This window comes from Indicator indicator, chromosome 10, assembly GCF_027791375.1.
Source record: "Indicator indicator isolate 239-I01 chromosome 10, UM_Iind_1.1, whole genome shotgun sequence".
NCBI lineage: Eukaryota > Metazoa > Chordata > Aves > Piciformes > Indicatoridae > Indicator > Indicator indicator.
Window position 1 is genome coordinate 21,778,932 of NC_072019.1, and position 22,700 is coordinate 21,801,631.

At 43.0% G+C, this 22,700-nt stretch overlaps 2 protein-coding genes across 2 annotated transcripts; one reads left to right on the plus strand and one right to left on the minus strand.

Moving 5' to 3' along the window:
• The first annotated feature begins 10,727 nt into the window (after positions 1-10,727).
• On the plus strand, positions 10,728-12,434 carry TMEM69 (transmembrane protein 69). Its single transcript, XM_054384446.1, has 2 exons — positions 10,728-10,772; positions 11,379-12,434. Exons 1-2 carry the CDS (start codon positions 10,728-10,730, stop codon positions 12,105-12,107), a joined length of 774 nt encoding a protein of 257 aa, XP_054240421.1. The 3' UTR covers positions 12,108-12,434.
• A 2,695-nt stretch (positions 12,435-15,129) lies between these two features.
• On the minus strand, positions 15,130-22,441 carry IPP (intracisternal A particle-promoted polypeptide). The gene is made up of 8 exons (XM_054384078.1): positions 22,153-22,441; positions 21,611-22,042; positions 20,781-20,936; positions 19,885-20,052; positions 18,976-19,113; positions 18,546-18,668; positions 17,687-17,907; positions 15,130-16,758 (listed from the first exon to the last, which is right to left on the minus strand). The coding sequence occupies exons 1-8, from the start codon at positions 22,439-22,441 to the stop codon at positions 16,534-16,536; spliced, it is 1,752 nt and encodes a 583-aa protein (XP_054240053.1). The 3' UTR covers positions 15,130-16,533.
• Between the last annotated feature and the right edge of the window lie 259 nt (positions 22,442-22,700).

The following is a 22,700-nucleotide window of genomic DNA, read 5'->3' on the forward strand; positions in this document are numbered from 1 at the left end:
TACAATTGTCTAGACACACCTCCAGTCTGTCTACATAAGTGACATACAACTACCTTTTGAGAGGACAAATGTAGATGTTCCAGAATGGCCCGTACAACTGGTCATACACCTGAGGTATCCAGAATAACTAGAATACAGATCTGCCTTCATTACTTTTTAATTTCCCCCCCCATTACATCACACAGCTAGACCCCCAAAACAGTTACTTGAATATAAAGGACAGTTCTGTTGATTACAAACACCGCAGAAAATTTTGTTCAGATTTTATCTGGCTGCTGAAAAAAAACTAACACCTAAAAATGCAAAGAATCACTCATATCAGATTTTCTAGAATTATGGAAAATAAGCCCATTAAAACACTAAATGACAGATTAAAATGTTAATCGTGTACCAAAATAAAAATCTTCGCAGATACAGATATTAAAAGTTCTTGTGGAAGCCAGCTATTACTGAAAGATTAACACCTTGTTTTTCAAGTTTAAAGCAAACGAATCTATCTTGCAGAATCATCAAAATGGTTTTGTGTTCTAGAAACAACACTGCAGATCTATATATTCCAAGATGAAAACATGCCAGAAGCTTGTCCATACAAAAGTTTTTCCAGAGTATCTGGCTTGGGGGTGGGGAAAAATCATATTAACTATTATGTATCTGACCACTTTTGCAAACCAGATGACTGGCTTCACTGAACTCAAGATAAGAAAGCTCCATACAGACATGTTTATACCCCAAAACCCTTTTCTCAACTGACAGTCCCCCCACTGGTGTCTTGTATAGTACTGTTTCACAAACAACCTTGCCATTTTTATCTACTTACCTTCTCTAAGTAGAGAAGTAGACTGGATCCTAGCTCCACAAAATTTCTGGAACACATATATACACCCACACAACCACATACCTTGCAAAGCCTTCACAGCCTGGTCCTGCAAACACATACTGAGATCTAGAACGCTGTGGTTAAGGAGACTTTTTTCTTTAACAGCAAAGATACAAGGGCACACAAACATAACATAACATAACCAAATTACAGAGAAAAGTGACTTCTAGGACTGCAATGTAGGAAATATTCTTCATCAAATAAAGAAACACCTGCACTTCCAGCCCCAGCTGATCCAGCTTCCTGCCAGTAAGTCTACCACCACATCAATACTGGGTCATTGCATAGTATCAGGTGCACTGAGGATACCACAGACACCAAGGCCAGCAAGCTTGCCTTTGGAAGCAAGCTGTATTTAACAGAGCAGCCCAAAGCACATTTTGGAAAAGGCAGCATCTGGGGAACCTGCACAAAAGGCTGTGTAAGATGATAAGGCTCTGAACCTCAGCCAGCAAGCGTGATACGCTGCAACTGAAGCCTTCCAGTGGGTTTTGATGAGTTTACTGTGAGCACCAACATAGGACTATTTTAAACATACCAAATCTAAACCGCTCTGCTCCATACAAGCACAGAATGCTTACAAGGAGCAATGACTTTCTAGACATTATGCCAATGAACAATTATCCCTAGATGCTTTATACTCTACCCCAACTGGCAATTCTGTCATCCCTTATGTGCACTTAAGACTGCATTTCCCTTCAAGACCGTCCCTTTAACACTCTTTAGTACTGCTTATGTTAAGAGAGCTGCAGTATTAAACTGAAATATTAAAACCTGCTCACTGCTCTGCCCTACTGCAGTAAGTAAGGTTCCAGGGCTTATATACACCTCTATTAAACAACTGTATCTATTGATACAAAACAAACAAACATATTTTAAATAGCATTAGGCTTTAATTGTGATCAATGTTGTGAACTTTCAGCCAGCTTTAGCATTTTATTAAATAAGCCATTTTAAATCTGGAGAGGGTATTCTGTTAATTTTTGATCAAATGCAAAGTTCTCTTTAGCTCTTGAAAGGAACAAAACTAAACATCTATTTCATAGTGCACTTTGATCTACAGACCTTTCAAAAGTATATGAAGTCAAGATAAAACTACATTCTGCCTTGAACCTTACAAAGCACAATACCTTGTCATGGCTGCCTTTAAAGGTACCACTATCCTTCCCAAAACCTCATGTCAGACTGAGTGATATAGCAATGAAGAGCCTACCTGTATCGTCTGCCCAAAGCCTTAATAAACAAAGTTACTTCTACTGCTCAGCAGCATACACCAGGATAATGTTCCCCATCACAAGGAAAGAATTGCAAATATGTAATTACTGCTTTATCCCTGCTGCATACTGCATACTTCCTGCCTACCTGTCTTCCAAAGATGCTAACAGAGCCTAGGCAGAAGTGAAGTAGTTCAGTAGTTCTTCTGCATCTTAAAAAAAAAAAAAAAAGATGTCGTTTCCTACTAAGAGTATTTTATAACCCAGTATTTTATTAGGGGCATTATTTCTACAACAGTCTATATTTAAATATATTCTGTTTGGATGCGAGAAGAACATATTTCCTTTGGAAAAGAGCATCAAATGCAACCAGACTATTTACCAAATATTTGTGTCAAGGCAAGAGAGACTATAAACCAAGTACAGGGAAGTACAGATCTGCATTCCAGATGAAGGATAAGAGAGAAGAAGGCATGCCACTTGCAAAGAGGAAAGAGAACTGAGAATCAACAAAATAAACAGAGAAGGACATTCAGAAATAAGAGACCATTCTCCTGAACAGCGTCAGAGTAGTTCTTCCCCTTAGTATCATCAGCCCAGCCTGACGAGACCTACAAACTGGTAAGGGTGATACATTCCAGTTAAAGAAAACAGGCCGGGGGACTAATCATACCCTCTTTACTCCTCCCTCCATTTGGATTATTTCCAAACCTCAAGACCAGGACAGTAAGAACAAACTCCACTTTTATTTGTCTGTGACTAGCACATGACAAAGACATGTACAGTCAGCACTTTTCAGCATGTGTAGAACACCTGCATTACAGTTTGTAAAGTTTACATTGTCCACTATGTTTTTCATTCCACTAGCTTAACATTTTCCATGCTTTCTCTAATTAAGAAAGTATTATCAAACATCAATGCAGAAAAGTCATTGAAGACAATTCGGTTTAAAAGTCCCATACATATGATAAAAAAAACCCACAAATAAAAAATATTCCATTTGTTTCGCCTTAAAAAAAAGTGATCCCTAATCCTGTGATCTGATGACTTGCTGCAGCTGGCAGATATATCCTCTTTGGATGTTCAGAGCATTTTGCTTGAGCCCTCTCTATGATTTAGTCTGTGAAACTCTTAGGTATAAAATAAAGCAAGGAGTTACAGCCAAGGTGTTGCCCAGCTGGTTTGAGCTTTGTCTTTAGATCTTGCACAGAATTATCGTGCTGTTATTCTGCAGGTACACCAGGCAGGCCAAGAGTTAAACAATGTCACTCTTCTATCCTAGTGCTCTATAATAAACTAAGAAACACTAGGAAAACATCAGAGGGGATAAAAAAAAAAAATCTTCAGAGGTTGCATAGTTCACCCCATTCCCCATAGATTTAAAAGACTTTAAGCTCTATCCTCTCCCATCAAATGTCTTTGAAAAAAAATAAGCAAAGCCCCCCTCTACCAATTTGTACAGTGATTTTTCAGACTGCACATGTCCAAAAATTAATCCTAAGATGCCTCAAAAGGTATCAGAAAAACAAGGTTTGTTATCATCAGACTGCAATTCATTATGCAGCTATTCATACCTCCACTGGAATATTTTTTGGGAGCCATAAATCAAAAGAGATTAGCATATCATCATTCTTCAATATATCTCTACAATCTGTTTTGGTTATCCTTATGGCTCGAAAGCCTGTCCCCGCACCCAGTGCCTAACCTAAATATATTCTGCTGCAATTTCACCCCATAACTACTTGTTTTATTCATGATGTATCCAAGCTGACTAATCTCTTTTTGTAGATACCTTTCAAGCTATCTTTTCTCCAGACCAATACTTCATTATTCCCTGACTGAAAGGCGACCTTAGCAAGGGGTAGCTTGTTTTTGTTTGGGTTTTGGAAGGGGCAGGGGGAAGTCCCACAGACCACCCTGTATCTCAGCACTGTTTGGTAGCTAGAAAGGACAAAATAACATATTTTGGGATCAAATACAGTTATGTTTAAAAAAAAACCCCAAACACACTCCCCATCCAACTACTCCAATTTTATTGTTGAAGCTACAAGCTTTTCACTTCAAAGAACTGCTGTTGAAAAAAATCTGATGTGACCCACCTACCAAGCCTGACAGCTTGCAGGCAGTGACAGGTTGTCAGAACTGCTCCCAGTTATACCTGCAGGTAACTTTTCAAAGCTGCTTTATAGATCACCTGCTGATGTCAGAATAAACAAGTTGTATAAAACCATTCTAGAGTTAAGCAATCAACTGTTTTTTTCCCTCCCAATTATCATTTTGGGGTTCTCTCTTTTACAGACTTTATCTCAGTTTCTTACATAGTCATAATTTTCCCAAAGCATGGTATTATCATGGATTGAACAAGATACTTTTAGTTGAAGACCAACCCCTCTTCAGCAGAATGGAAAACCTGTTTCTTTACCATGCTCTTTTTATGCTCCAGTATGACAAGTGAGTTTTCATGACAGTGATGCTGCTGACTCATGATAATTTAGGAACTGCTACAACCCCTAGATACTCCCCCACAGGACTGCTGCCTAGTCAGCTGGTACTTGTCTGTATAAGGTAATGTTCCTAAACACAGTAATTTGAATCCACCTACACCAAAATGGATGAAATCAATCCTATTGATTTTGGACCATTTCTTGAGTTTATCAAGATCATATCATCTGTGTTAAGCAAGGATATTATTTCAATGTAGAGAAGGGAAAACACTGAACAGTATGTGACCCAGGACAGAATCCATGATGTGAACACTCTTTGCCTGAACGTACCAAAGTCCTGCCTTTTTCTAGGTGCTGCAAGGGAAAGCACTCTTCAGCTCTTCAGTGTTCTGGAACTTTTTCCAGCCTCACAGGCTCTCGGGCCTCTAAATACTATAGGATACATATTTTAAGGCCCAGCCAACCTGAAGACATTAAAATTGTAATTAACCTGTTCTCTACTTTAACTGGATTTTGAAGTAGAGGAAAGACAGTTTTCCCAAACTAAGAGTCACAATCACAACACATTCTACATTTTCAGGGTGAAAGAGTTCCTCCCCCAAGTTTTTTAAGATTAACATCAAAGATCTCTTCAGACCACCTCACACAAATCCTGATTAATCCCTTGATGATGGATGCCGCATTGGAACACAACAGCAAAACACAGCAGGTCTCCAGCAGAAAAGAGTAATCTTTACCATACAAAATCATCAGCAACTTAGTGAACATCAACAGTTTTGAATAATACCATGTCCAGAATAATACCATACCTCCACAGGAGACTCAGTCCTTTATTTACAAGGTAATTGTTCATCATAGATTGAAGATGGCAAAAGTGCAAGAGAGTGATGACCAGTGCTACATGCTTTCTATGTTGCGACTGTGCTATGAAAGTCACACAGGTCAAGAGGAAAGCAGTTCCTGCTACACTAAACCTCTGTTTCCACTATCCATACACCACTATCCACCTTTATACTTACTATCTACCTGAACATAGAAGAAATGCTGAAAATAAAACTACTCCAAAGAAAATTAATTAAAATTTCTTAATTTCTTTCTGTATTGGAAAGAAAAAAAAAGGATTCCTAAAACAGGGGACAAACATTTATATAAATTTACATACACGCTCCCTCCCATTTGCTTATTAAGAGACATCAATATCATACTATGAAGCCATGATGCTCCCTTGCAGGGAAAAAAAGACATTGTCATTTTTGCTAAACTGACTCTTAAATCCTAGAACTTTAGTAGGTGCTAGTGAACCCTTTGGTGTACATCAGTCTCAGAGGTACAAGGTCATACACAGCAAAATATTTGTTTCCCAGTATCATTTATCACAGAAAACCTCAGTTATGTTTGGATGCACTGGGTCAAAGTGTTTTTGTTAAGCCAGACCTTGGAAGTGCAGCTATTTCAGACTAGTCGTTTTATGGAACTGCATACACCAACAGTTTGTAAAGTATTTTTGCAGTTTAATTATGGAAAAGTCTAAAAAGCATAAAATGTTAAAATCCTTCTCCTGACATGTTTGAAGGCCAAATAAAGAAGGCAGGAACTGAAATAGTTAAGCATGCTTTAATCAAGAAATTCCAGTTTGCAGTGATGGAGCCTGATAGCTAATATGTATGATTAATTTAACCAATATGCTTCCCTTCCCACTTACTGTCATGCTAATGGCCTCCTCTAACCTGGAATTTTTAGGTCTGCACAGTGTTTGCACACACGCATAGGGGGCAGCGAATACTTAGCCATTATCAAGCTCTACCTATATCCACTCCTAAAAATGTAAATTTAATGAGTTACTCTATGGTCAGAAGATAAAAGTTTGGCACATTTTTGCAAGAACATATTAACTTACAGAACACAAGTTAAACAACATCCTGGCATTCATGAAGTATTCTAAGCAGGACCATGTTTCTGCCAACTTCACTGCTTTTCATCAAATCTGACAAGTAAAGAGAACATGCACTTCAATTACTCTTACTGAAACGAAAGGCACACACAATTTAGTTGGTATCCTGGTCACTATGGGACAGTAAAACTTCTACTTGCTGTGTTAGCAGAACAAAATCTAAATCACTCCTATTTCTACAAATTGACTTAAAACCTCCCAAACAAACTTCCTACTACACACACTACCTCAACAACTGCAACGTTCAGCAACTGACCTTTTGCTGTGTAAGTTATAGCAAGTCACCCCATGGCTGTGTTTTTGCAAAGCCCTAAGAAAAAAAGCTGTATCCATTCAAGAACAGCCAGCACTTTACTGAAGAGAGGTGCTTTATGTTCAGCTCTGCTGAACATAGTCAGCCCTTTTCCAATCTGTGCATTCAGATGAATGAATAAAGCACGCCCTTAAGTACACTTCACAACTAAAAATCAATTCCACAGCTACGAAACTTCAAACACCTTGTAACACTGAACTGAAATTAAAAGAAAAAACCCAAACCTCCAACTTTAACTTGAGATAATAGTTTTTGTTCATTTAAAGAACTACATTATCTGATACTCCACACTCCTGAAGAAATTCAGATCCAACCACAGTATTTTTCTGATTTAAAAATACAGAAAAATTATTTTGTTGTATTAAGAGCTCTTGAAATAATTTTTACATTTTATGAAAATGCTAGTGAAGATTATTTTTCTATAGTGGACTTAATTTCTTAATTTAAAACAGGAATTTCAAGAGCCAGTAATACCACATACAAAGCAGTCACATCTGTGAGACAGTGGCCATACCCTCCAAAACGTTCTCAAAGTATTTTTCTTGACAATTCAGAAAGCGTGCACTTCCATTTGATTTGTTACATATCACATCTGCATTCTGCTACTCTTATTTATGAGACATTTGCAGAAACCCCACAATTTTTATTTTTTTTTAAAAACCATCTGTTCCCTGCATATTTTTGCCTTAAGTCCCACAATGGAAACTTCTGTGTCATATAGGATTAAGACTACAAACCAGATGAAAATAAAATACAGAGGCTGCACTTCTCTACAAAGTCCTGTAAAAAAAGACCCCACCAAACCCACAAAAGCAAACAGAAGGAACAATCACCTGAAGCTTTTCTACTCCAAACACAAAACTTCAAGAAGTTCTTCTTAAGGCACCTTTCTCTAGAAATTATTAGAAAAAATGCGAGAGGAAAAGCTGCTGCTCTTAAACTTGATTTTATTTCTTCTTAGTGCTGCTCTACACCTGTTTCCTTTCTGAGTTAGGGACTAGAATTTTGAAATACTGGTCTCCAAATGGATGAGCACAGGAAACCTTTCACTGATATAACAGCCATATGCATTCATGAAGTTACATTTGCCTAAACTTTTTTCATAACCACCTAATATTTTTATAGAAGCAATGTCAACTCTACAGCAAACTCAGTTGTAATGGCTCTTCAATTCTCTCAGCTGTTTTCTCATCTCCATAACCCCCTTTGCTGTCTCCATACTTCAGTCACTTCCAACATTTCAGAGCATTATCAACATTACTAACACTTGTGTCACTCAGACTTCGGGGGAGGGGAAAGGGAGGCTGATTTACCTGGTAATATTATTATAAAAATATTCTTAAGCAATGCTCTTAAATGATTCTGCCATTGCTTACAAGGATTTAAATTGCAGCTGTTCCTCTAAAGCTGTTTAAAAACTCCGAACTTGTGCGGACACCCACTAACTGCTCTAAAAGCATTACAAAGCAGCTCATAACTAAATTCAGAGTGCTAAGTGGTGAACACAGCTATTCTAGCTACCGCTGTTTAAGTTAAACCATGCAAGGCCTTAGGCCAACAGGACACAAATCACCCCGGAAATTACTTCCAGGACGGAAAAAGCCACCTCACGCTCACGCCAGGCGCCGTTTTCCCCTGCAGATAACAAGTGGCACCTGACAAGTTCCCCGGCCTCCGTTTGCCCTGGCCCCGCACAGGTCGGCCGAGAGAGGCTGGCAGCAGGCTGGCAAAGCTCGAGCTCGGCTGCCCGCAGCACACGTGTCACTGCTCGGCGCCGACCGCTCCCTCCCGCCGGGGGCTGCCGGAAAGAGCGGCCGTAAACCCCACAGAGACGAAGATAAACGGCCCGAGCCAGCACAGCTCACCTTGGGTCGCTTTCAGCTCGCCATCCAAACAGATGGCATCGGAGTCACCCCTGCCGCGGGCGCTCCGCCTGCCCCGGGGCCGCCGCGCAGGAAGCCCCGGGCGCCCAGGCCCTCGGAGTCTTCACCCCACAGCCACGGTGGAACGCGGCGTTCCGGCCTGTCCTTCCAACCCGCCCTCCCTTTCCCTTCCCCCACCCAGCACCCAACCGGCCCGCTTGATGACAGGACAAGACTCAACTGCGGGAGAAAGCCAGAAGGGCCGCGGCAGCGCCCTGGCAGTGTCAAGCGCTGGGAACTTCCCGACTAAGCAGGAAACAATAAGCAAGGAGCCTCGGCCCCAGCCGCCCTCCCCCGGCCCGGAGGCCCTGCCCGGCAGGGAGCCTCTCTCTGCCACTTGCAGAAACGAGTTCCTCACGGGCCCGCGGCGTTTGAGCGATAGGGGTGGGCGCGAGCGGGGCGGAGGGAGCCCCCTCGGCGGCCGCACCGCCCCCCACCGCCGCCGCCAGCGGGGTCCCGGCCTGGCGGGAGGCCGATCCCGGGCCGCTCCGAGGCCGCAAAGCCAGCGGAGAACATCGGTCCGAGTCCCGGGACGGCGGACGACAGGGCCGCGAGGGGAGGCGCGGCGGGACGCCGGGAGGAGGGGTGTGGGAGCCACACTCACCGGCCAGGCCCCTCTCGCTGCCTCCTGCGGCCCCAGAACCATAACAAAGCTCTGCCCAAAATGGCTGCCCGGCCCTGCCCGGCCGGGGGCCGGAGGGGGCGGGGCCTGCGAATGCGTGGGGCGGGGCCGAAGAGGCGGAAGGGATCCGCCCCCCTGGTTCCCCTGGCGGCCACGCGGAGCGCTCCTCATCCCGCCCCGGGAGAGGGCCGCGCGCGCGTCCCCCTCCCCACCAATCAGAGCAATAGCGCGCACCGTCCTTGTCGCCGGTTGAACGCCACCGGAGACTATGCGTCCCAGAAGGCTGCGCGTCCTTCCGCTGCGCAAGGTGCCCAGGCGCCCCGCCGCGGAGAACGCTGGGATTTGTAGTCCGCTGCCAAGCTGTTGCTCCTTCACGCCTGGGGAGGCTTGCCCGCCGTGGAGATCCGGGAACATAGAAAGCAGGAGTGGACCTAACCCTGGGGATAGCGAGGGCTGTTGTAACCCTCTTGCCAGCTCAGCAGCAGTCCTCGGACTAGAAACAAGCTAGGCTACTGTGGCGGCAGGGGAAGGAGCGTGCCCTTTAGGCTTTGCTCTTGGTCTCAAGCACGCCAGGGACCGGGACCGCTGGCTCTAGTGGGTGCCACGCAAACCTAGGTGCGTCTCGAGCCCGGCGGAACCACACAGGCAGCGTCTATTCTCGCCCGGACTGCACGGCGGAGTGCCAGGCCCGCAGAAACGCTTCCTGGGCCAACGGAAGCTGCTCAGGGAGGAGGTCGCGGGCTGGAGCCGGTGTGTGCGGTTGTGATCGGGGCCCAGAGGCGGGCCTAACGGCGAGCCCGGCGCTCTGTGCCATCTCGTGGCGATTCCCTCGGCTCTGTGGGACCCGTAAGTGTGTGGACACACAGCTCCCTCCGGGTTGGTGCTGCGGGGCCGCCTTCCTTCCTCGGAGCTGCAGCACAGTGAACAGCGGATCGAAGTCAACTAACGAGTTGCTTATCCTTCCCGGTTGGTTTTATCCCCCCGGCAGGAGCCTTGTATGCAGCTTGGGGTGTAATGTAGTTTCCAGTCCTTTATGGTTAAGTATTCATTGTGATTCATTGATTGATTATCGGCTTTTTGTAGCCATAGATCCCAGGAAAACGGAGATGTCCACGAACAGGAAACCACCACCTATTTCCTGATATTCGGTTCTTGAATTAGAAATTGTTCTTTTAAGTTATTAGAACTTTAGAGCTTAAGTTCATAGACCTGAAACAAAATATCCTGTAGTGAGTAAATCATGATTGTGTACATACACTATTTATCTTTAAATATACATCTGAGTCTCACATCTGAAGTCTAGATTGTGACTTTGGAAAACTCAGCTATCCATCAGTTTGAAACCTTCTCCTTGATTTTTTTCTGTTATAGGGTGTTGATAAATATGTTTCCTTTCATACGACGATACTGCTTCCACGTTCCTTTCAAAGTAAGTTTCCAAAGCCTTTTTTTTTTCCCCTGCCTTATTTTACTTTAAAAGCAAAAAGTATGACTGGAGCATTGAAAAAAAAATGCAAAACTGTAGTTTGGAGTAGATACAAGTTTATAACTCAGCTTTTCTGGGAGAATTCCAAGTTTCTGCAGCAGCCTTTAGCCACAGCAAAGATTTTATTTAGTTATTTATTTTTAAAAATAAAATGTTATTGTCCAAAGGTATTTTTTTTTCTCCTTTCTCTTTTTGGTAGTGAGGTGATAATAGCTAGTTTCTGGGAGGACCTTGTCCTACTTCTGTAATTTTATATTCTACTCTGGAAAGGACTGATCTATCTTAATGCCTAAAGAATGTATGTGTAGGTGGAAGGATAGGTGGTTACCTTACTCAATATGAAGCTAATTGCTTTCCATTAGCTAGCTTGTGAAAGCTGTGTAGTTTAGCTTAGTTAGTTAAAAAACACCTGAAAAATGAGAGCAAGGGCTGCTGTGGTGTGACCTGACTTGGAAAACTACTTGGTACAATATTTCGTAGGTAGTTTAAGTAACTGTAGATCCGTGAGCCTACATTTTAAGTTGTTCAGAATGAGTTTTTTATTTGCAGCTCCAGAAGGTAACTGGTCCCAGACTACTAACGTCCGGAAAGAATAAGACATCCTGGTCCTCTCTAGGCCTCCAGCTGCAGAGAGGTATGTGTCCTCTGTCAAGATATCCAAGCCACAACCCAGCATCTGTATATGCAGTCAAGCTCCAGGCATTTCACACCTCTCTCCCCTTCCTCAAGAAGAAAACCCCCAAAGATTCTGAGACCAAAGACCCGGGCATCTTGCAACGAAGTATGACATCACTAAAGGATTCTCCCAAGCCAGCCCTTTACTTAAGCCTTGCAGGGCTAATTCCATTTGTTTCTGTGCCACTGACAATGGCCATCCAAGGGACCTACTACCCAGAGCTGGCATCTGCTCAGGTTATTTATGGTGCTGTAACAGTTTCTTTCCTTGGAGGGATGAGGTGGGGGTTTGCTCTCCCAGAAAACAGCCCAGCCAAGCCAGACTGGATGAACCTGGCTAACAGTACAATTCCTCCTCTGTTTGCCTGGCAAGCCATGTTTTTTAAAGATATCACTAATGGTGCAGTAATGGTTGTAATGGCTTTAGGGATAGCACTACATTATGATGTGTCCCTTCTTCCTACTTATCCTAGGTGGTTTAAAGTACTGAGGGTAGTGGGAACATTGGTGATGACACTATCACTATTAGCTACTCTGTTATTGAAGATGATTTTAGAGGAGCAGCTAAAGAACAGCAGAAATAAATTGCAGATCACAAAATAATAAATCAATAGGAAAAAGCTATTTATCTGCCAGTGAGGTGTTTGTATTGAGCTTCAGGGAAAATAAAAATTGTGTTTGTGTTTAGAAGTCATAAGATGGCAGTGATCAAGATGATGCTTCTTGAAGCAAACACAAGGTGGTTTAGGAGGGAGGAATTGTCAGTAGCACTGACTTCCAAGGCAGGCATGAGTCTGTCTTTATCTGTAGAACAAAGCATCACTTTTGATTAATTGCTAATTTAAAAAGAAGATGAGAATTTGTCTTACAAATTTAAAATGGTTATTCTAATGATGTTGATATGAAGTGCTCTATGCGGAATAATTAAAGTATCGGGTTTAACCAAAAACGTGTGATAATGTTCTGCGGTGGGAAAAACAACTGTGTAGTCATGAACAGTAACGAGAGAGGTCCTTCTAGTTTAGTGTTTAAAGATGCAGCAGAGAATTATGCAAAAATACATAGCTGTGCAATTCCTATGCTGTGGAACAAACCTCTGTCCCTTTTCAGCTGAGAAAGTGGTGAAAATGCTATGTGAGTAGGTGCTAGTCAGGTAAAAAAGGATAGGCAAGGTTTATTTGCAGTGGCAAGTCAAGGTCAGCACTCGAGTGAAGTATGTCATTCAGCTGCTCTGATGGAGGGGAAAGCTGGAAGGGGAAGCTTTGACAAGGTACCACCAGACAGAAGTTTAGCTTCCTACTCAGGCTTAAGTAAAAAAGGATATATGGGCCATCTGTTCCCAGGTTTTGTTTGGACTTCTGGTTATCTACATGCAGCACAGCCATAAAGATCTGTCATACTCCTAAAGCACTACCAACTGATGATAGGACACATGGACAAATATATGATATTAGGTAAGGACTCAATTGCTGGTGCCAAGATCTCAGATAATGGGATTGGAAGCAATTTGTGTTGTCTCCCTACTCAAATTCTTTTTATTTGAGCACCTGGGGCAGGTACAAACGGACATGTAGCCTGCAAACCCTCTGTGATTAGCCAGTTATTGAAACATGGCAGAAGCATCTGCTTTTTATTCTGAAGTCTTCCTAGCACATCATTTAGAGGAAGAAAATACAACCTGAGTCACATGGATTTTCTTTTCTAGCCTCACCTCAAGAAACCTATGAAATTGTGTGGGCATATTTGCTGTAGGCTTTTTATCTTATCTGTTAAGTACAGTATAAGAAATCTGAGAAGGGACATCCACACACAGCCTCAGAATAAATTCAGATAATCCTCATAACTCTTAAAAGTACTGTTCTTCACTGTTGGTCTATAGAAAATAAAGCACATACTGTCACATTTATCTCTTCGTTCTGCAAAGAACAGACATTTAAGAAACCTGTCTACCCTGAACATAGAGCCCTCTTTTTATATGATATTGCTGAAACAGCAACTACATACACGAGCCTCTGCCTTCCATAACCCATCAACCTTTACATGTTAACAGCATTATACCTGTGAATCAGTGATATATTTCAGTGCTTTATGAATATAAAGGAAGTAAAAATGAGTTTGTGAATAAAAACAGCTCCTCTATTATTTGACTTTTTTAGCATCATACCTGTGAATCGGTGATGTATTTCAGTGCTTTCTGAGTATAAAGGAAGTAAAACTGAATTTGTGAGTGAAAGAGTTCCTTTATTCTTTCTTACTTAGACCAGGTGTTTCTTCAGATGGGCCCAAAGAAGAGTACTGTTTGTGGCTTGATTCATGGAAGGAGGCAGTGAGTATCAGAGATAATCATCAACTTACTCCAAGGTTTCATTCAAACATGATAGAATCAGCTACAAAAACTGAAGAAGGTCATTTCATCCAGCAACAGACTTCCTCAAGTCTACCAAACCAGAAAGTTTATGGGCAAGGATCAGAAGTGAAGTCATAGTTCCCAAACAAGTAAAATAGAACTAATGTAATGTTTTTCAAATAGTTCATGAAAGATTCTGAAATGTAAAGAAAAAAAAGTTTAAGAAACATTACTTATCATTTGATCCCAGAGAGGGAGTTGTGACCCAGCCTCAGAGGGAGGGTTCACAGAAGGGTCTTTTAGGGATACCCAAGGAATGAAGTGAGGCAAGCTGACACCGAAATGGCTGGAATGATTGTAGATTTGTTACATGTTCCCACAGGTTGCTTTGATTATAGAATTGCTCTTTAAGGCAGGCGAGGCGATTACCTATTGTGTTCCAGAGAAGGAGAAAGAAACAGAGAAAAGTGTGGAAAGAGAAGTAAAACAAGAGGAGGGAAGTATCACCACTCCAAATTCCAGCGGTAACCCACATGGTTGATGTCTTCTTGCTGGTGGTTGCACCTCTGACTGTTCGTGATGCTGCCTTTTATCTGCAAGTTCCACTTTGTTCCCCACCTACGAGGGTGGTGGGTAGAGGTGTTCCCACAGGGGGATAGATCATGCACTGCTTGTGTGATGCCACAGGCACTTTAGGGCCCCAATTTAGCAGTCATTCTTGGGGTACCTGCATGGAGTATTGTGGGGGTCACAAGACAGTAAGCACCCCCAATATTCTGGGCAACTGCTGAGTTCTTTGTTTTCACAGGCTCACTTGCAACATGGCAGTGACCACCTTGAGCTTGCACAAGTGCAGGCACCCAGTGTCTGAACCACAATGTCCTGTTCCAGGAACAAACCACAGGACCATAGTTGCTTGAATAAAAAGAAGAAAGAGCAGAGAAGCAGTCCAGGTTAAACACCTATGACAGTGCATTTTCCACAGATTGATGCACAGAGCTGGCAAGGCAGGCTTTCAAGAAGTCTGAGTGATTTTATACTCAAGAGTGAGTGAGAAGAGAAATACATTTTACTACAGAAGTGCGGTACTTGCACTTTTCAGAGAGTCAACATTTATAGCCAAACTTCTCTTAGTAGGATTTCCAGTAAAAAAGACACCAAACCAAATACTCTTCCCCAAAACTATTATATGAAAGTGATTATGAGAAGACGGCACCCTTTCAAGAGCATTCCAGAACCAGTTCTGAAAATGTGTTTTATTATGAAAAACTGCTTAAAACAAGCTAAAACTTGGGGAAAAAAAGAAGACAATGGACATTAGTTCACACATAAATCCTTCAAGTAAAAGCACACGCAAGATTACAGAATGATCAGAGAAACAAATGCTCCATTGTCTATCATGTTTTATCCTGGCAATCTCCCAACCCTGTTAGAATGTAAGACCAAGATTCTTAAGGTACCTGCAACACTCACCTTGGAGCCAGACAGCATGAATACTGCTTTGTCCACACAAGGCAGGTTTTGGGACATTCCAGTTGTTTTGTGTTCTAGACTAACATTCCAGTCGTGGCTTTGTGTTCTAGAGTAACACTGTCTATCAAAGTTCAAGCAGCCTAATTTCAGCCTCCATCTGAATCCTCCAGAAAATGCTGTCACATCGTGCAAAAAGCAACTTCAAGTATGTTAATTAAATGACTCTAGAAATAATTCCAAACTCCTAGTAGTATTGTTCTCCTAAGTGTATCCAAGCTAAATACAAACTTCTTAAGACAGAACACACTAATAGCCTCACTTAATGCCAAATTCAGCTTACTCCATCACGAATCACTCTTATCTGCTCAAATTTGGAAGAGGCAGGATATGAGATGCAGCAAGGATGAATGTCCATACCTCATAGAATACTGTGTGTTCCAATGCCAAGTCTCAGCATGTGTCACACATGGTAAAACATTAAAGTAAGGGAAAACAAGCTTAAAAAGGGGCAAAATGCTTTCCCTGTATTTTTATACTAAGAGCAGCCTTAAAAGCAGCAGCTAATCTAACGAAGAGCATTTCAATTTAAAAATTCATCAGAACTTATATAAATGGGAGCTCTATTGACATCACTGATACCACTGAGAAGAAAAGCCTGTGCTGAAGTGGAATGACCTTATTAGAACTTAGAATAATCTCCCAGAACAGGAAATTCTCAGCCACTCACCATCCAAGTTAGTGATCAGAAAGGTCTTAAGTTGACATACCAAGTCTTCCTTGTTATCTTCCTTGTTTTCCACCAGAAAAGGGCACCTAATGCTAACCAAGTAGCCCATCTGCTCTTACCTGCAGGTAGCTCCTAGCTCTCTATAGTCACCTCCTTCCAGGCTAAGGCCAGCTAGCTTTGGTGTACCTCATCTGAAATGATTTCTTCAGGTTTTTACAAGGCAGGTTTGCCGTTAATCTTGTGAGCTCAGTCCAGTCATAAGGAGCATTCCTACTCATAACAGAATACTTATGAGCCAGACATTGGATAAGCCACTTTGAAGGGCAAGAGTTTTACTACTTCCTTTTGCTCATGAAAAGCCCTGATTTAATTCTCCACTGTCTCTACTGAAGCTCCTGTGTTAGCAGAGGTTTCTGGCCAATGAAACCAGAAGTCTGAGGAGATGAATTTACTCATTCCTTCACTGAGTTTTCTTTTGTGTTTTACAGCACAGCTACACCTCCTTCACAGCGGCTGGTGATCATGTTGGCAATTTCAGTCCAACTGTCCATATGAGGATTATAAACTTCAACAGAGTCAGAGGTTACTGGAGCAGCAAAATCCTGACTGGGAGCTCGTCCTCCCAAGGCATAAAGAAATCCATTCACAGCCACAACACAGACACCAGCTCTTGGTATCTTCATTGATGCAACTTCAGCCCACTTTTCCTAATGAGAAGGTGAAAGAATCAACAGTTTTAGGGTACCCCGACTCCAATAAAACTCACTTTTAAAGCTTGAAAACTAAAACATAAACAAAGAAGACTAACCATACAGACTTAAATATTGCATGTGTATGTACAGTATGAAGAGGATTATCAATTCTTTAATGACAACACTTTCACAAGTGGTCAAAATCATGCTAGTCGCTGAAGAACAGATCACATACTGCCTGTACACAACAGCCCTCCCTTTCTTCAGTCACTGCAAGATACAGTCTATCTCCAAACAGAGAATGGTACAGTTTGAGGTGGGAAATAAGGAAAACTAGATTCAATTCCAAAAGCAAACCAGAACTGCACACTGGATTATGCTTTGCTTTTTATGCTAGCTACTGTTCTGAAGAGCGTTTTATAAACATGAGCAATAATAGCCAGGAATAATTTCTTCTCCTATTCAAAAGCTTGTGTTCAAAGTGATTTTTCTAGTCATGCTGAACCACCACTACATTTTGATGAAGAAAGATCCTCAACTTCTGCAGCAAAGAACAACTCTTACTTTTTCAGGGATTTTTTTTCTCTCATCAGATTATTTACCATTTCATTGCAGATAGGGAAATCTACTCCCCCCTATTTTAACCCTGTCAAGTACTTACCAAGCTACAGTCTATCTATACATTATTAGCATTGGTTACATTTCAGTTGCCCAAAAGCGTGCATGCAATTTTTGTAACATTACACTCAAGTCAGATAGCAAGATGCTACAGACTGGCTAGGACAGACAGCCCCTGATGGCCCTGAAGCTTTGTTTCATTCAGATTACTGGCCAGTAGTGAGAATGGAATGAAATTTCCAACTTCTTTTTAAAGAAAGGAAGCAGCCTACCTCTATAGTTGATGTAATCTACACATTTATGAAAGCATGGGACTCTACCATACCTCTTCAAAGGAGTATCTTTCTACAGTAGCAAGTGCATCCTGAGATTCATTCCAGCCTCCCACAGCATAGATACAATCATTGAGAGCAGCTACACCAAGATATGCTCTTTGGGTGCCCATTGGAGCGAGCTCAGACCAGCGTTTAGATATTGGGTCATAGACTTCAACAGAACGCAGCTCTACACCTTCACTGCTGATACCACCCACAACATAAATCAAACCTGTAGAAATAAGAGGTTTTTCCTCTATTAGGTTTCAAAATAGAATGGCTTGAAAGAGAGAAAATTTTTGTCACGAAACAAGTTTCAGCCTGACATTAAGATGGTTTAAGAATGCCAGACAGAAGTCCTCTATTGTCCAGTAGTTGCATACATAAAACTTTCAAATAAGTTAACTTCCGGCTCAAGCACTAGAAGCTGTGATGAAAACACTAATTAATCAAGTGTAGGGGAGAGAATTCAGAAGGCTGCAGCTGCTGATTGGGCTGTGACCATTTAATATATATCTGTTGTTAAATAACCCATAGCAAATCATCACAAAGACACACACACAAACCCAAATATGGGAAGTAAATAAAAAGAATGATCAGGAAGGAGAATCAGTTGTTAAAGACCAGCTGGATAACAATGCTGGCAGCCAAGTAAAAACTTTTCATGAGATAAAAGGCAGAAACCAGAACTCTATAGTATTGGAGTTCTGTAGAACTAAAAACATGGTACTAGGAAAACAAGTGAGGCACAAAGTTGTGCAACTGACAGCACAGTACAAGACAAAGGTAAAAATTCATGCTTGAAACATAAAGCTTCAAAATCCAATTGCTCTGGGAACTGCTCATGGAAACAAACTTAACAATAGTCACCTTGTATTTCACAACACCCAAAGCAGTAACGAGGCACAGCCATGTTTCCCACCACATCCCAATTATTTTCTTCAGGATCAAATCTTTCAATTGTGTTGCCAATCTCTGCTCCAACCCAACCTCCTGCAAATAACAGCAAAACCAGGAAAGAATTATTGCCATGGAGCAGTGAACTAGCTGCATTTTTTAGAGATACAGTGCACTGTTCAAGGACAAACTAATTCTGAAACCAGAAGGCAATCTACAATGGAAATAATGTCTGAGCAAAAACTAATCCACAACGATTTGGTACACTAATGCTCACGTAAACAGCTGTTTTTCAAAACTTAAGTTTGCAAATTTGCAACAACCAGAAAGATTAAATCAATTTACAAGTTCCATGAATTAATACCTTTAAAATTAACTTCACCTAGAAAACCCCAAGACTTACCCAAAGCATAAATAGCACCATAGCATGTGCACACTCCCAGGCCACACCGAGGATGGTTCATGTAAGCCACAGTGGTCCACTGTTTAGTTACAGGGTCATAACGTTCAGTGCAGTCAAAAATCATTGCACTGTCCTCACCTAGGTAGTAAGAGCAAGAACAGAGAAGGGGGAAAGCAATGTTTCACACTGCAGATATAAAAGCGTTCTTCAACTTCCCAAACTGACAACTTTAGACTACAAGAGCTTTCTTTCAGATAGCCAAACGGCCAAAGTAGCAAAAGCTTTTTTATACCTAGAACTGAAACATCACTAGGAACAGCTTTCATCAACAGTTCCCTGAAAACATTTCTGAAAACATCAGAGGGGTGAACCACAGTGCTACACATTATTTACTCTGCAGCACAACTAATAGTGTTTTCAAGACCAAAGAACGTGCTCTGTGGTGACAAAACCAGCATACACATGCATTCTTTAATGATGGGCTAGCAGAGCTATTCATCCCATCTTTGTGTATACATAATAAGCCTTTCCAGGTGGGTAGACCACAAGTGGTCTGTCCTGTGCTACTGCTTTTTATACCATGGGCTTCTGGAGGAGTAAAGTGAGAAAACAAATGCTATTAGGGGTGGTACACAAAGTCTGCAGAATATCCATCTTTTCATTTATCTGCACCTGTCCATGTGCTTACTTCTTGGCCATGAAGGGTGAGAAGATTTGTAAAAAATGGCCAACACAGGAGCCTAAACAGGCATTTGCAGAGCAGTGATGGTGGAAAACTCTAATCTGTTTATCTAAAAGTTGTCTTACCTACTGCTGGGTTCCTCAGAATCACTTACAGAAAGAAAAAAAATTACAAAATATCCATCTATGAGTACCCATTTAACAAAGAATGCACGTTTCAGCTGTTACCTCCAATGGCATAGATCATTCCTCCCACCACAGCCACACCCAGTCCACTCCGGGCCTGGTGGAGAGAGGACACTGTGGTCCAGTAGTGGCTGAAGGTGTCAAATCGTTCCACACAGCTGAGGGCTCTACTGTCACTCCAGCGCCCTCCTTGCAGTCGGGTGTACCCACCTAGAAAGGAAGTGGAAAGATCATGGCTGAGTTCGTCCCCATGCTCCTACATCTGAACTATGGAAAAAATTACAGTAACATCCATTAGCCACTTTTAGCAGGAATCGGACTTTTCCAAGTATCACTGCTTCTCCAGCACATAAGGAAAAATGGTTGCCTTGAGGGTCATCCGACTTGTTGCTGAGCTGACCATTTCATCCCAACACTACAAATACTACCATTTGGGTTCTTAGCAAAACACAGCGACCAGCCAACAGCCTTTGCCATCTTAAGTCAGTGTTACTTCTTATAGGGTGAAAGAAGAACATTCCCTTCCAACACAAAGGTGAAAGCTTGCGGTTTCAAGTATCCCAGCATATGAACTAGGATATTCTGGACAGAGAAAACTTCAGCCTTCAGAAGAACAAGGAGTGGAGTGAATTTGCATATACCATCGCAGCAGTGAACCACAGGCAAATCCACTGCTGATCTGCGTATTTCCACCCAAGGCAAATAATTTCAAAAAAGGCAACTCCAGGCTTTGAATGCCACATCACAATGACATGAAATGTGGATGCTGGCTCTCTCTGTAATTCTAAGCAGAAAGCAGCTAACATGGCAACTCAGCCAGATGAAATATTCTGCTATTTTTATACCTTTTGATCAAAAATCAGTATCTCCTTCAGAACTGTAATATGAGATACTACTTCATAATTTCTTTTACAAGGTTCAAACAGCCACGTTCTAACCTACTGCATAAAGGTATTTCCTGGCTTTCCTCCGGGGACGACCTTTAGAAGCTTGCAGAAAACTGCTGACCTTGTTCTCTTTGGGAGATTTACAAACTTCACAATATTCTTTCAAGAGAGTTTGCAGGGCCACTCGAAGGCTGAAATCTGGAATACCTTAAGGAAAAAAGCAGATGAAAAAAGGCACAGTTAAAATTTACAGATAATAAGTAACTCGGTTGTAGAAAAGTTAAAAGCTTCTCCTAAGACAGCAAACAAGTTTTCCTACTTCTATGAAACTTTTTCAAAAACATGTTTTTAAGCTGTTTCATAACTTGTTCGCTATAAAGTAAGTATTTTCAAGTAACACCATTAGCCTCAAAACCCCATTATAGAATCCCAGAAAACATCTGGCTGGAAGAGACCTCAAAGATCATCCAGTCCAACTTCCAACCCAGCACTGACAGGTCAACACCAAAGCACGTCCGTAAGTGCCAGGTCCACATGCTGCTTAAACACTCCCAGGGACAGTGACTCCACCACTGCCAAGGGCAGATCATTCCAATGTTTTATAACGCTTTCTGTGAAGAACTATTTCCTACTATCCAGCCTCAACCTCCCCACGTGCAGCTTGAAACAATTTGCTCCGGTCCTGTTACTTGCCACTAAGAAGAGACTGGACCCCTCCTCGCTCCAACCTCCCTTCGGGTAGCAGTAGAGAATAATGAGGTCTCCCCTCAAGCCTCCTCTTCTCCAGACTGAACAAGCCCAGCTCCCTCAGCAACCCTGAACAACATGTGGTTTGCTCACATACAAGCATCTGATAGCCTTTCTTTCCTTCTTTTACTCACTTTCTATGTATTTTAATAGCTTTTGTGCTGGTAGCAGAGGGAATCGGACGGGCTCCAGTACTTCTACGACGTATTTCTTCCTTTTCCCCACATCCTTCAAAATCCACTGCATTGCCGCTATGAAAACCTGGTACTCGTCCTCGATGCTTAGGTCCTCGCTTCGCAAGATCTTCACCAGCTGCTCTTTGGTCAGTGCCAGGAACTCCTCCCCACTCTGCACCTCCAAGAAGTGTGCATGGATGTAGCTCTCGCTGAACTCCATCAAGTCATGACAGGCGATCTGCTCGGAGAACTGGAAGAGGCCGATGCAGTTCAGCGGGTCGATCTGCCCCTTCAGGAACTCGCAGCAGAGCTCTACCACCTCGGTGAGCTGCAGCATGTCGGCGGCGACAATCAGCTCCTGAACGTTGTGCTCCCCGATGCTCACCACTCCTGCGGGCAGGCACAACGGGGCTCCGCTCGAGGCTGCGGCCACCCTGGGCAGCCGACGCCCTGACCCAGCCGCCGGGCAACCGCTCCCGCCATCCCCCGCCAGCCATTACCTGTGTAGATAAAGTCGAGGAGGGTCTGGAAGGTGTCCGCCTCAACGCCCGCGATCCGCACCACGTCCCGGCCAGACTCCTTCATGCCGCTCGCGAAGAGCGCCGCGAAGTAGGGGCTACTGGCCGCCAGCACCAGCCGGTGCACGGCGAAAGCCTCCAGGCCCACCTCCAGCCGCACGTCGCAGAAGCTCTCCCCGGCCCGCAGCCGGTTGATCTGAGCTAGGAGAAGGCGGGCGTGCCGGTCGGAGAAGGTGCTTCCAGCGTTCTTGGCCACCGCGGCGCACGCCATAACTTCCGCGAGACGGCGACAGCCTCACCTCTCTCCAGCCTCCCTGGGGGGCTGCGCTGGTGCATGCGCAGCAACTCCCGCAGCGAGCTGCTCGGCCCGCCCGCGGCGCATGCGCGCTGTGCGTGTGGCGGGGAAAGGCAGGGGGCGCTGCGGCTGTCAGGAGCGGGTAGCCTGCGGGGCCTGTGTTGAGGTGTGCTGAGCGCTCTGATCCACAGCGGGCCTGGGAGGCGGGTCTGTCCTCATTGTGGTACGTCTGGAT

Excerpts from the sequence above, each read along its gene's own strand:
- TMEM69 (XM_054384446.1), top strand. The coding sequence starts at position 10,728 with ATGTTTCCTTTCATACGACGATACTGCTTCCACGTTCCTTTCAAA. Across the intron at positions 10,773-11,378 it reads GCTTCCACGTTCCTTTCAAA|CTCCAGAAGGTAACTGGTCC; the intron begins GTAAGTTTCCAA and ends TTTTATTTGCAG.
- IPP (XM_054384078.1), bottom strand. The coding sequence starts at position 22,441 with ATGGCGTGCGCCGCGGTGGCCAAGAACGCTGGAAGCACCTTCTCCGAC. Across the intron at positions 18,669-18,975 it reads TGGTGCTATTTATGCTTTGG|GAGGTTGGGTTGGAGCAGAG; the intron begins GTAAGTCTTGGG and ends TGTTATTTGCAG. Across the intron at positions 16,759-17,686 it reads AAAGATACTCCTTTGAAGAG|GAAAAGTGGGCTGAAGTTGC; the intron begins GTATGGTAGAGT and ends CCTTCTCATTAG.